Raw genomic sequence first — 12,938 nt, 5'->3', positions numbered from 1 at the left:
AGGATGGGGCCGGGCCCTGAGGGGCACCAGATGGCTCGGGGCTCAGAGCACTGGGTGGGCGGGCCTGGCTGGGGCTCCCGTCTCCTGCTCACTTGCTCTGACCCGGGGCCCGTGAGGCCGCGGTAGACCCCCAGGAGAGCGGGCAGCCTTTGCTCTGCTCTCCGCAGAGGACACACCCCAGACCCCCTGCGTGGCTGGCTGGTGGGGCCACAGGGACGCCCGACCCTGAGCCACCCCCACACATGGTGGAGAGCACCCCAAGGCGTCACTGACAGCAAGTGGGTGCTGTCTGCCGGCGCACACAGCGATCCACTCCAGACATCAGGAAAGCTGTTTAATGCGTTTTGGGGACACGGCTCAGCCCCGTACAGAAGCACGGACTTCACTCCAGGGGAAAATACAGGAATCAGAACCAGACGTGCCAGGACGGGGCAGCTTTTCAGTTGGCAGGGGGAGGGGGAGGAATGCTCCCAGGACCTTCGGAGGGCAGTGGGGGCCTCAGCATTGGGGGCATGGGAGTTGGGGGGTGGACCCCGGGATTGGAGGGGTGAACTCCAGGAGGCTGGGGGTGGACCCCAGGAGCTGGAGGATGGACCCCAGGAGGGGGAGGGTGGACCCCAGGAGGCTGGGGGTGGATCCCTGGGGCTGGGGGGTGGACCCCAGGAGCTGCTGGATGGACCCCCGGGGCCTGGGGGTGGACCGCAGGAGCTGGTGGGTGCACCCCGGGGGCTGGGGGGTGGACCCCAGCAGATGGGGGAGGATGGACTCCTGGGGCCGGTGGGTGGACCCCTGGGGCCGGAGGGTGGACTCCTGGGGCCGGAGGGTGGACCCCGGGAGCAGGAGGGTGGACCCCAGATGCTGGGGGGTGGACCACGGGTGCCGGCGGGTGGACCCCGGGGGCTGGTGGGTGGACCCCAGATGCTGGGGGGTGGACCACGGGTGCTGGGGGGTGGACCCCGGGGGCTGGCGGGGGCAGCTGGGGGGGGCCCGGGGGGCCCGAAGGTGCAGGCCCACTAGGCGGCATGGGTGGCAGAGGCAGGCCTCCGGGTGGGGGTGGGGGCAAGGACTCAGGCAGTGGTGGCCGAGGGGGCAAGCCATTCATCAGCGGGGGCGGGGGCCGCTTCACTCCAGGAGGCCCGGCCGGGAGGCTCGGCGGTGCCGGTGGCTTCTCCATCTTAAAGTGGAACTGGAGAAAAAACTGGAGAAACAGCAGAGGCTGAGCCGGCCCGCAGAGCCTCAGGTGGGGGACAGGCTGGCCCGGCAGCTGCCGAAGGCCCCGGAGCGGCTTACCTGCTTGGTCTCCCGGTTCCAGTGAGTCCAAAACTTGCCTTCAGCCTTGTCAATCTCCCTGCTGGGCACCTGCATGGGGAGGGGCAGAGCCGGGCCTTCAGGACCACGAGGGTGGACCGGGGCACGGAGCTCAAGGGCGTCCCTGCCCGCCCCTCGGCCTCAGAGCAGGCCCGGCGGGGAGGCCCTCTGTGAGGGACCCGGGCTTGGTCTCGGGCTGACGGACTCAGCTTACGATCCAGCTCTGCTGCTTAGCACCCTGCAACCCAGGGACGCCGTGCCCTACGCTGTCCTGTCCGTCCTGCGTGTCCAGGCACAGAACGCGGTTACAGAGCCCCCGGACAGCCCGGCCACGGGGGCCACTCGCTGCTGGGTGTCTTGGGGCACCCACCTCGGGCATGCAATCCCCAGCCCTGGCTGCACCGTTTGTCCCACTCTCAAGAGGCACGCGTCCACTGAGGGGGCCCTGGAGGGGCCGGGAGCCACCTGCCTGCCCCGAGCAGACCCCTCAGCTCACTGCCCGCCTCATGGGCCTGGCAGGGCAGGGACGTGGGGACCTGGAAGGCAATGGTCTCGTAGGGCCCTGGCGCAGCGGGGACCTGGGGACTGGGGGACCGTGTACCTTGAAGGCGATGGTCTCGTAGGGCTCGGCGGCCATCAGCAGGTACTGCCAGCGCCGGTCCGGAGGCTCGATCCTCTGCTCGTAGGCGGACATGAAGCGGTGGCGTGGCATGATGCCCTCGGCGATCTCTGGGTAGTCAATCTGCAGGGACACAGCCAGGTGGCAGCAGCGCCCGCAAGCTCCCATTGGAGCAGCGAGCGGAGCCTGGCAGCCCCTGCCCTACCCCACCCCGGCCCCAGGCCCTGTCTCACCTGGAAGAGGAGGCTCTGCTGGCCCATCTCCGTGTCCCTCTGCTTGGTCACTGCAACACACGAGGGTCTCAGGGCCAGGCCGGCTTGTCCTCCCCAAAGCTCAGGGGGCCTGGGGGGCTCTACCGCCACCCACTAACAGGAAGGCAGACGCCAGGGGAGGTTGCCCAACCGGTGAACTGGAGCCCTGCCCAGGCCAGGAGGGTGCACTGCAGGGGACGGCCCAGGTGTGTGGCGGTGGGGCAGGAGAGGCCTGTTGCCCTCACCCCTGGAGGCCTGGGGGCACCGAGCACACGGGCCAGTGCAGCCTGTACCCCTGCTTCTGCGAGAGGGCGCCCTTCCCAGTAGAGCTGTGGCTTCTAGGCTCTTCTCCACGCCACCCCCCGACGCCTCCGCGCTACAGAGACCAGACAGCCTATCATGGTCAAAGGCCTTTGGGGGCCTCCCCAAGTGGACGCTGCCGTCCCAGCCCTGGTTCACGGAGCAGGCCTGCCCCGGGGCCTCTGCATGCTGTCTCCTGTCTGGACCAGTCACACACAGGCCGTCCCCACCTCCTGCACAGACACCAGCCAGGCAGCTTTCCTCCCTTCCTCCCTCCCTTGTAGCTCCCTGCAACAGTCTCCTGAATTCTGGCGGGCACGTGCCCCGCTCTGAGCCAGGGAACCAGGGCGCTCCCCTGCCAGCGGCTCCACTGACAGCTGCTGCTCACACGACCCCACCTCCCCTGCTCTCTCTGCTCAGGTCGAGGGGCCACAACCCGGTCCCCAGTCCAGAGGAAAGGGATGCACCAGGCTCACTGGCCCCTTTCACGCTCCCCCTCAGCCCCAGGAGAGTCATGGTCATAGCTCCCCCGACACGGCGCAGGGATACTGGGGTCCTCACGGGAGAGGAGGGGAGGATTTGGCCCCAGGAGAGGAATCCTTCTGAGGGAAACGGTCGCAGGCTCCCCAGAGGGTGGGGCGGGGTCGGGGTCCCGGGCAGAGGGCTCCTCAGGCCTGGTGCCAGCTGCAGGCCCAGCCCCCTGGACACTCACCTTTGTAGCCCGGGCGGCCGATCTTCACAAACTTCTTCACCTCCACCTTGACCTTCTCCGGCGCCGGCTGGGCGGGGGCCTCCTTGGCCTCCTTGGCTGCTCGCCGGGCCCTGCAGGCCGGACAGACACAGCACTGCGGCCCCTCCCCACAGCCGCCAAGGCCACAGGCCCAGGTGCCGGGAGCCGCCCCGCTCTGCCCCTGGAGCCTGGAGCTCATCTGCATGGTGAGCGGGAGGGGACAGGCCTGGCCACCTTTCTCCTCCTATCATGTTGCCCACTGTCCCTTGCTGAGAACCCCAGAGCCCCCCACTACAGAAAAGCTTCAACACTGGGTGAAGAGGGCCTCCAGCCCCGGTGGGTCCGCCCGCCTGTCTCCCCGCGCTGGCCCGAGGCGCCGGCTGGGCACGGGAAGGGCGGCGAGGCACTCACAAGTTGGTCTGATGCTTCTTGCCCTGGGTGTGCGCGAGGTAACTGCCCTGCAGCGGGAAGAGGGGCACACGACAAAGGACAAAGTGAGCAGGAGAGAGAGGGAGGAGCCGGTCTCTGTCCGCAGGGCCCAGGACAAGGGCACCCGGAGGTGGCCGGACAGACAGACCCCGCGGATCTGCACAGAACAGAACGAGACAAACACGAAGCCAGAGAGGACGAGCCCCCAGTGCCGGGTCTGAGAGCCGAGGGACCCGGAAGTCTCTCCCACTGCTGGGGACACCAAGGGGCCTGCTGGACTGAGGACGCTCCGTGGCAATGGCTGGAAAGTCCACACGGGAGCAGCCCTGTGACCCTGCGGTTCCATTCTGATGACCCCACAGGAAGCTCTCCGACGGGGGCAGGATGAGACATACGGATTGTGGTTCTCAACCTGGCAAGGACTGTTCTGACCACTCAGGGGACGTCTGTGGCTGTCACACTGGGGGTGCTCCTAGCATCGAGTGGGTGGGGCCAGGGATGCTGCTCAATGGCCCCCACAGCGCCCAGCACGGCCCCCCAGAGAGTGACCCGGCCCTGATGTCCGCAGTGCCAGGGGGACGCAGACAGCTGAGACTGTTCGGGTCGCCACTGTTTGCAGCTGTGAACAGACTGGAAGGCGAACCGAACCTTCGAACGCGGAAAAGGACAAATGAAGCCTACAGGACAGTGGACAAGCTGCCCGTGGGAGCACTCATTGAATGGTCATTCAACCTTCCGGTTGTCAGAAGACGAGGACCAGAGCCACACCAACTAAATCTCGAGAACCCGAGGTGGGATGTTTTGGGCTGTGCCCCACGTTCGCAGACACACACACATAGCCGCAGCATTAACGGTACTGAAGGAAAGGGAACTGGGAGGAGGCTCAGCGAAGACACAGCGCTGGGGGCCTCCAGGGGCGGGGACAGAGGGGGCCCGGCCTCCACCTGGCGCCAGCAGGCCTTTGCCCTCAGCTCTGAGTGGCGGCCCCAGGCAGAGCCCCTTTGTCCTCGGCTGCATTCCCGACGGCATCCCAGAATCAGCCAGGCAAGAGCTGCGAGAACGAGGATGGGGGAGCCGGGGGTGGGCACAGCGAGCCCCGCCTGAGAGCTGGGATGGCGGCACTGGACCGGGGGTGGGGGTGGGACAGGGGAGGGCCCGTGTGGGAGCGGGTGGTGGGCCAGCAGCCCGGGCCTGGGCACACACCTCATTGTTGTGGAGCGTCAGGCACAGCTTGCACTCGTACGAGCCCAGGTGGTTTTTCATGAAGTAGGGGTCCTGGGTGGGAGGGAAGCAGACTCCATCAGATGGCGGGAGGCGGTGCCCCCCACCCCGCAGGCGAGGCCTCCTGTGTGGGGACTGAGGGGCGGCTGTCTTCCCCGTGAGCACACGTTCCGGGAAGGAGCACCAGGAGCAGCCCGGGGCCCGGCAGGAGCCCCTAAGGCAGCAGCGCTCGCCCCCTGGATCGTGGAAATGCAGAGCCCGCTCTGCAGGCGGGGTGCCGACCCTCTGCATCCGCAACGCGCTTGCGGGGGGGAGTGTCTGTGCGGAGTCCCTGGCCCCACATGCGTGGAACTTTGGGACTAGAAAGAGGCAGAGCTGAACCAGCACTGCCAGCTGTCCCTCTCCCGGGCCGGCCGAGGACCTGCCCGCCAACCCTGGCAGCACCCCCAGCGTCGCCGCACACAGGCGGCAGAGGAGGAGCGCTGGACCAGATGCCCTGAGCCCCGTCTCAGTGAGCGGGCAGGGCTCCTGGCCCGACAGCTGATTCGCCACCAACAGAGGCAGCAGCACACCAGCCATGGCTCAATCCTGAGTCCACTACCCGGCCTGTCACCTCCGAGACAGCTGTCTACACCCCCCCACCTGGTCCTCTGCGGAAGGGGGGGGGGGGGGGGGGGGCAGGGCAGCACCCACCTTGTTGATGTCAATGGTCTCCAGCGCCAGCTGCCGGAGGCGCTCCCTGCGGTCGCGGTTGCTCTCGGAGGAGGAGGCCACGCCCCCGCTCCCGGTCTTGCCCCCGGGGCGATGCTGGAAGTCCATGGTGAAGGCCTTGGGGCTTGATCAGACTGGGACGCAACCTGCGGAGGCCCAGTGAGAGGGTGTAAGGCGGTGGCAGGGGCTGGGGCCTCCCCGGGCAGGCGGAACCCCCTGGCTCCAGCCCCCTGCACTCAGGACCAGTCTGCAGCCCTCTCTTCCAGCAGGCCGAGGGCCCACGGTGGGCCAGGCCCACAGGAGAAGGAATAAGGATAAACAAGGACAACGGGGCGTCTCCAGGGACCAAGGGGGTGGACTGGAGGGACGTCACCCCAGCCGAGGAGTGCCAAGCCCAGGGGCCCGAAATGGCAACGGGGAAGATGAGCCCAAGTGCTCACTGACGAGTCTCACCTCCTCCAAGGAGCCTCCCCGGACAGCCCGAGCCAGGGTGTTCCCTCTCCTCGGAACTCCCTTCCCGCTTGTCTACACTCGCTTCTCCCAGCCAACCTCACCTCTGCTGCTTGGGCTCAGCTGTGAGCTTGTGGAGGCAAGGCGGACACACATCTATCCTCTTATTCGCCCTACTGCCTCACGCACCGGAGGCCTTCCAGACCTGTGTGCGGCCGAGGAAGGCTCTCCTGGGTCCTCCACATCCTCTTCCAGCCCCTCGTCAGCCAGCCCTGCCCCTGGGCGTCCCACAGTCAGGCTCAGCCCAAACCCACCGTCCAGGCACCTCTCGCTGATTTCCCAACACTCTCTCTCTGGATTAGCCTATGGTATCTCGTCTCTGTTGGAGTGAGCTCACAAGGACAGGGCCCAGGAGTGAACACGACCCCTAAAGACGTCCCCGTCCTCGTCCCGGGACCTGCAGATGTGTCACCTCACATGGTAACTTTGCAGGTGATACTGAGTAAAGGACACTGAGATGGGGGGTGACCCTGGATTCCCGGGGCCCAGGGTCATCCCAGGGTCCTGAGCAGAGGGAGGCGGGAGGGTCAGAGACAGAGATGGAGATGCTGCGCTGCTGGCCGTGCGGACGGAGGAAGGGCCCCGAGCCCAGGACGCAGCGCCTCTGGAAGCTGGAGGAGGCGGGACACGCTCCTCCCCTGGGGCCTCCGGGAGGACCCGCCCTGGACACCCTGGGTTTAGGACTCCAGACCCCAGAACCTGAGACGATAAACGTATATTTTTTTAAGCCGCTGAGTTTGTGGTGATTTGCTGCAGCAGCCACAGGACACCACCACATGGGGTACAGGCCAGTAGTGAAGTGGGGTCACGCCCCCGGAGGACCAGACTTTTTATTTCACACAAATCCACTCACAGCTGCCAACTGTTCAATCTCGTCGGCCACAGCGTGAGACAAACCCCCACTGACTATCAGCCTCGCTTCATCAAACAAAGGACACTTCAACGTGCAAAGAGGACACGATACCAGGACAGCCCCGTGCCAGGAACGCAGCCTGCCCGCCCAGTGGAACCCTCCTGCCTGGCCATGCTCCCCGAGACCAGGGAAACCACGCCTGGCACCTGCCGCGGCTGTTGGCCCAGGCCGCCCTGAACTCCGTGATCCCACTGCCAGTGCCGACCACAGGCCCCTGGGGGAAGGCCCCGAGTCCAGCAGCACATCCGCCCTGTGGGGACGCACCTCGACATCCCTGCCGTCAAGGGATGGGAAGCTCACACCAGGCACGTGTGAGACTGAAGGGTGCGACCCGCTCTCCAGCCCCAACCCAGAGCAAGAATCCAGAGGCCCGGGAGCCGGCTCCCTCGGGTGACAGATGACAGGCCTCCCCTGGAGAAACTCCCACGGTGGCAGAGGACGGCGTTCACCCCAACACTGAAGACTGGGGGCTTCTGAGGGGGACTGTGCTCTGATCAGCACAGCTGGCCGACAGGTACCTGGAGAGGTGCTCGACATCACGCACCATGAGGGACACGCAGGTCAGCCCACAGCGGGACGCCACCCACAGCGGTCAGGAGGGCGGGGATCAAAAGCAAAGACAACCACAGCCAGCTCGCGCTCTGGGAGTGAGCGCCGGTCAGACTAGGGACCTGCGGCACAGCTTCTGGGGCTGGGACAGAGAGCCACCAGTCTGCTGATGTCCTATTTCCCGCCACACGTCAGTGACATCTTCAGAACACTCTCCTGGCCCCATGGTTGGGAAGAGCTGGAAAAGTGACTCAGAAGGCAACGTGCTAGCCAAGCCAAGAGCGCCGATCTGTTTGGGGATGAGCCCAGTTCCTTCCTAAACGGCCAGACCCCGCTCCTCGGTCCCAGCGGCTGGCTGGGAACGTGCACAGGGGTTGCAGGGGGAGCCTGCTCAGAGAACCTGATGGGCTCAAGGGAACCCAAACGAAGACATTTGCTCACTGCTCACCAAACGAGGGAAAACCAGTAACTCCCAGAAACCGAAACTGCTGGTTACTCGCAGCCCACTGAGCACAGATCATCGTCCCCAGCCGGACTGAAACGAGAGCCCTCGCCCAAGGGGAAGGTCACATGCCCAGGCACCCTCGACTCCCGGGCAGGGCAGTTTTATTCTCAGGAGAATTGGGACGACGGGCCTCCCAGCCTAGAGAGCCCAGGGTGAGGGCCAGGCTGAAAAGCCGGGATTCCATGAACATCTGCCCAGGGAACGGCTGGCAGTCTGCCCCCGACGCCGCGGCCAGAGGGCGGAGGCCCAGCCCGAGCCCCCAGCCCAGGGGACACCACGACTCTCTTCTGGGGAGAGCACCCTCAGACACTGACGGCTGGGGTCCCCCACAGCCCAAAGAAAACACCAGCTCCCGTGGGGCCTGCCGAGCTGGAGGCGCACCAGACGAGGAGCAGAGCTGGCGACTCTAGTTACGCAGATGCGAAGAGCCAGCACGGATCCCAGGAAGAAGGGGCCTCAAAAGGAGATGCCGACATCCTCCTTAACTGTCAGGAAAGTCACCTGCCCTCCCAGGAAACCAGAACAGGAGGCCAAAGGTCAGCACGGCAAAGCAAGACCAGAACGAACCCTTGGAAAGTAAAGACCAGGTGATCTCAACCAAAAATGGAATACGGGCGCTCGGAGGTAAGAGTCAAAGAAATCTTTCACAGAGGAGGAAAGAAAAGGAAAAAGCAGGCGGCACAGCGAGAAGCTGGATGAAGTTCCACAGTGGGGACAGAAAGAAACACGGAGTGTGCCATCACACAAGCAACATCCGAACACGATCAGGCGAAAAAAAAGAAACCGTCCCAGGACCGAAAGGACCTATTCTTCCAACAGGACAGCCTTACCCAGGTCAACACACAAAAAGACCCTCAATAAATGGATCCCGAAACTCCACAACACGAAGGAAAGCTGGCAACTTTTTACTGCACAGAGAGAAAATCAGAAACAAGAGATCAGAAACCAGAATAGGACCAGACCGTTCAGAATGGGACTGAAAACCTACGGCGTGCAAATGTTTTCACGGTTCTCAAGACGGATGTTCAATCTAGAATTTTACACCCAAATTTCTAGCTCTGAGGATCAATAAAGCCGTTTTCATGTAACCAAGGACTCAAACCAATGAGTAGGTTTCTTAAAAGCTCTTTCAACCTGCGGAAAAGCACACGTGTGCGGTGTTGGAGCTTTGAGAGAAAAACTAATAACGGACAAAGAAAATCAGTCCCATAGGAAAAACGAGGAAATCGGGGGAATTCAGAACGCTACGAGAACCACGACATGGTTAAACACGCTGTTATTTTCCGTCTTAGGAAACGGGACTAAGGCTTCGACTACAGCTCGGGGTCTACAAACACGACCGGGGTCTGGAGGGTCAAAGTGGAGCGGGTGGGCGAGGGGCAGAAATAACCGCCATCAGTCACGGTGGGAAGTCAGCAGGTCGCGTCTAAAACCGACACACGCAGAAAGCGTTCGGGTTTTTACAAAGATGAAGGGTGGCACTTAGAATATTAGGGGAGGAGCGGCCTCTGCGGCGGGACGACGGCGCAGGGACCAATGACAGTTTTTGGTGAACACGCTATTAACCCCGTAAGCCCGGCAGACGGAACATTTCCGGGGGCTCCTCTCGGGGGTTCCGCGCGGCCAAAGGGCAGAAGCGGGAAGCGGGCATCAGGGTCATTTAAGCTCGGGGCCTCGCTCGCCAGACGGGGCCAGCTAACGGGCTCCGGGTGCCCTCGGCGCGGGGCTGGGCGCTCCGAACTGACCTGGAGCCGGTGACCGCCGCGACCCCCATCCCACAGTTACCGGAACTGGGGTTCCCAGGGGACCCCGGACGGCAGAGCCAGTCAACTAACACTCAGATAGAAGGAAGGAGCCCCGGCCCCAAGGCGGCGACCCCGACCCTTCGGGCCTCTGGAGGGAGAGCTCCGAGCGGGCAGGGGGCGACGGGACGCAGAGGCCCCAGACCCCGGGGAGGGGGCGCCCCCCGCCGCAGGCGCCCCTCGCCCACGTCCGCTCCCCTCCAGGGAACCCCGGGCTCCGGGGCCCCCGCCCCCGCCGCTCCTTTCCCGTGCCTGAGGCTGAGATACCGTTGTCTTTTCAGCCGCCACCGGGACCGCCACGACTTCGTCCTGCGCACGCGCGCCGCGGGCTAAGGAAGCACTTCCGGAGGCAAACGGGGCGGGGCCTCCGGTGTGCGCATGCCCACGCCGTCCGGCGGCCTGGGGAGGACGCTCTAGAGGCGCGAGGAGAAAGGGGAGGGGCTAAGAGTGAGGGCTGGAAGCAGAAGTGCGCGTGCGCACCAGGCTCTCGACAACCCTCGGGCTGCTCCAAATCGCGCGACGCCAGTTCTCGCGGGAGGGAGGGCTGCGACTCGCCCACGGCCCGCCTGGTCCTGTCCGCTTCAGTAAAGGGGGTGCTTTATTCTGTTTCCACCCTGGTTCTGGCTTATTTCATGGTTATATATAACGACCGTCCGTCTCGCCTACTATCCCGTACGGCCCAGAACGGCTTCGCTCCGCCCGGGTGACCCCTCTGACGTCAGCGCCACGCACCGGTGACTGACAGGCCGAGCGGAGACGCGGCCCGCGAGCGCGCAGGCGCAGTAGCTCCGGGAGCGCTTCCGGGACGGCGCCGTGGGACTTTTCTGGCGCGATCGGGGACGGCGGCCGAGAGGGCGCGGCCCGGGGTTCGCGTTCTGGGTCCCGGCGGCGCCATGCGCTACAACGAGAAGGAGCTGCAGGCGCTGTCCCGGCAGCCGGCCGAGCTGGCAGCCGAGCTGGGCATGCGGGGCCCCAAGAAGGGCAGCGGTGAGAGGGGCCGGGCCAGGCCGGGGGGGCCGGGGCGGGGAGGGCGGCCGCCGAGTCCGCTGAGCCCGCGCGAGCCCGCCCTGTGCCCGCAGTGGTGAAGCGGCGGCTGGTGAAGCTGGTGGTCAACTTCCTCTTCTACTTCCGGACGGACGAGGCCGAGGTAGGGGGGCGGGGGCGGGCCGGGGCCGGGGAGGAGTCGGGGTCGGGGCCGGGGTCGGGGTCCCCGCCGCGGTCCGCCCCCATCGCCCCGTCTGCCCCCAGCCCGTCGGAGCCTTGCTGCTGGAGCACTGCAAAGTCGCCCAGGAAGAGCCCAGCGGCTTCTCCATCAGTGAGTGTCCATCACCGAGTGCGGGGGGGCGGGGACGAGGCCCGCCGTGACCCAGCTCCGCCCGGCCCCGCCCCAGAAACGGAGTCCCCCGTCCCGGGCAGCGGCCCCGCCGGGCTCACTCGGCCGGGCCGCTGCCCTGGGGGCTCAGGCTGGGCGCACCCGTCGCAGCCGCTTCCGAGCTGCCACCCCGAACGCCGCCTCTTGCTGGGGAACACTGCCCTCTCGGGGTGCCTCGCTGTTGTCTCATCTGCCCTCGGTGCCCGGCCCTCTGCTGGCCCCCCGCCTCCTCCTGCCGGAGGATTGTCCTGGGCGGTCCGGAGAGGGGCTGGAATCTGCGGGGGAAGGAGGAGCCGCTTCTAGTTTTCCGCGGCTACAGGCTGGGAGGCCTAAACGGCAATAATTCATCTTTCTCGGTTCTGGAGGATAGAAGTCCGGGGGGCGGGGCTGGGGCAGGGCAGGTGCGCTCCGAGGGAGAATCTGTTCCATGTCTCTCCCGGCTTCCGGGGGTCGCTGGCTGTCCCTGCTGTCCGTTGCCTCATAGGAGCATCGCCCCATCTCTGCCTCCGTCTTCACATGGCCTTTCCCCTTGTTTATGCCTAAGTGTCCCATTTTTATAAGGACTCCAGCCGTGTTGGATTAGAGTCCCCTGTATTCCAGTGTGACGTCATCTTCACTGGTTACACTTCCAATGATCATCTATCCAAATATGCTCACGTCACCACTTCCCAGGTGCCAGGACATATCCTTTTGGGGTACACAGTTCGATTCATGACTGGCAGCAAGGGATGAGCCCGTGCTGGGGCTGGAGGAGGGGACAGTTGTGGACGGTGGCAACGGGAAGCTGAGGCCTGTGGCTGTCTGGGGGGTGGGTGTGAGCGGGGACGCACGGGGGCCGCTCTCTGCAGGCTTCGTCGAGGACCCGGAGAGGAAGTACCGCTTTGAGTGCCACAGCGAGGAGCAGTGTCAGGAGTGGATAGGGGCTCTCCGTCGAGCCAGGTGGGGCACAGGCCGGCCTGGGGGGCCCCGGGCGGGGCCAGAGCAGGGCCCTGTGAGCGCAGGCTGCTTTCTTCCCCAGCTACGAGTTCATGCGGAGGAGCCTCATCTTCTACAGGAATGAGATCCAGAAGGTGACCGGCAAGGTGCGCACGGGGGCCGGGGCGGGGGTACAGCGGCCGGAGGTGCAGGCCTCCTGGGCAGGGCTCACAGCTCCCCGTCCACCCACACAGGACCCCCTGGAGCAGTTCGGCATATCGGAGGAGGCCAGGTTCCAGCTGAGCGGTTTGCAGGCCTGAGTCCCGGCTCTGGTTCCTCTGATTTCCCACTGGGGCTGGGGCGAGCCCTCCTCACCCTCGCTGGGCCCTGGGTTTCCTGGCCGCGCCTGAATTTGCCGCGGGAGGTGTTTTGGTTTAAAGACTTCAAAAGCCCAAGGCTGCCAGAGGTGGGCAGTAAGGTCTCCTCCCCATGCCTCAGGGCCCACTGGACTGGCCTGGCACCTCTTGGTGCCACATGCTGCTGCCGAGGACGAGTGTCCACTCCCAGGAGCTGTGCCGGGCCCCTTGGGCCCGTCTGTCCAGGGCCTGGCAGGCCCCTGGGGCTGGCGCAGCTCTCCTGCCCTGCGCAGGCTGAATGTACAAAGCTAGACGATGCTGTGAAGGGCGTGGGGGCCGTGCCTCCCGGGCCACTGTGAATTCTCCTGCTGACAGGGCGGGCCCTGGCCGGACATCTGCGGCTGGCGTGCTCCTTCTGTTCGAATAAAGGTACCTCTTTTCCACACG

At 65.2% G+C, this 12,938-nt stretch overlaps 2 protein-coding genes across 6 annotated transcripts; one reads left to right on the top strand and one right to left on the bottom strand.

Annotated features, from left to right (window-relative positions):
* Window positions 1-321: 321 nt before the first annotated feature.
* SF3A2 (splicing factor 3a subunit 2) lies at window positions 322-10,545 on the bottom strand. Of its 5 annotated transcripts, none has more exons than XM_070622422.1 (9): window positions 10,116-10,545; window positions 5,552-5,715; window positions 4,841-4,912; window positions 3,620-3,666; window positions 3,191-3,300; window positions 2,161-2,210; window positions 1,910-2,050; window positions 1,291-1,359; window positions 322-1,198 (listed from the first exon to the last, which is right to left on the bottom strand). In XM_070622422.1, exons 2-9 carry the CDS (start codon window positions 5,675-5,677, stop codon window positions 440-442), a joined length of 1,374 nt encoding a protein of 457 aa, XP_070478523.1. In that variant the 5' UTR covers window positions 5,678-5,715; window positions 10,116-10,545; the 3' UTR covers window positions 322-439. The 5 variants fall into 5 exon arrangements, with proteins under 5 accessions (XP_070478523.1, XP_070478524.1, XP_070478526.1 ...); XM_070622423.1 differs by having other exon boundaries at window positions 10,101-10,224; XM_070622425.1 differs by lacking the exon at window positions 10,116-10,545 and adding an exon at window positions 9,792-10,067.
* Window positions 10,546-10,565: 20 nt separating this feature from the next.
* On the top strand, window positions 10,566-12,936 carry PLEKHJ1 (pleckstrin homology domain containing J1). Its single transcript, XM_070622430.1, has 6 exons — window positions 10,566-10,835; window positions 10,928-10,995; window positions 11,097-11,163; window positions 12,069-12,159; window positions 12,239-12,302; window positions 12,390-12,936. Exons 1-6 carry the CDS (start codon window positions 10,742-10,744, stop codon window positions 12,453-12,455), a joined length of 450 nt encoding a protein of 149 aa, XP_070478531.1. The 5' UTR covers window positions 10,566-10,741; the 3' UTR covers window positions 12,456-12,936.
* Window positions 12,937-12,938: the final 2 nt, after the last annotated feature.

Source organism: Equus przewalskii, chromosome 6 (genome assembly GCF_037783145.1).
Source record: "Equus przewalskii isolate Varuska chromosome 6, EquPr2, whole genome shotgun sequence".
NCBI lineage: Eukaryota > Metazoa > Chordata > Mammalia > Perissodactyla > Equidae > Equus > Equus przewalskii.
Note: the sequence above shows the minus strand (reverse complement) of the source record. Positions and strands in the feature narration are given on the sequence as shown.

Coding starts and splice junctions, on each gene's coding strand:
- SF3A2 (XM_070622422.1), bottom strand. CDS start 5,677: ATGGACTTCCAGCATCGCCCCGGGGGCAAGACCGGGAGCGGGGGCGTG. Junction 4,913..5,551: donor AGACCATTGACATCAACAAG/GTGGGTGCTGCC, acceptor CCTCCCACCCAG/GACCCCTACTTCATGAAAAA. Junction 1,199..1,290: donor GGAACCGGGAGACCAAGCAG/GTAAGCCGCTCC, acceptor CTGTTTCTCCAG/TTTTTTCTCCAGTTCCACTT.
- PLEKHJ1 (XM_070622430.1), top strand. CDS start 10,742: ATGCGCTACAACGAGAAGGAGCTGCAGGCGCTGTCCCGGCAGCCGGCC. Junction 10,836..10,927: donor GGGCCCCAAGAAGGGCAGCG/GTGAGAGGGGCC, acceptor CTGTGCCCGCAG/TGGTGAAGCGGCGGCTGGTG. Junction 10,996..11,096: donor TCCGGACGGACGAGGCCGAG/GTAGGGGGGCGG, acceptor GTCTGCCCCCAG/CCCGTCGGAGCCTTGCTGCT.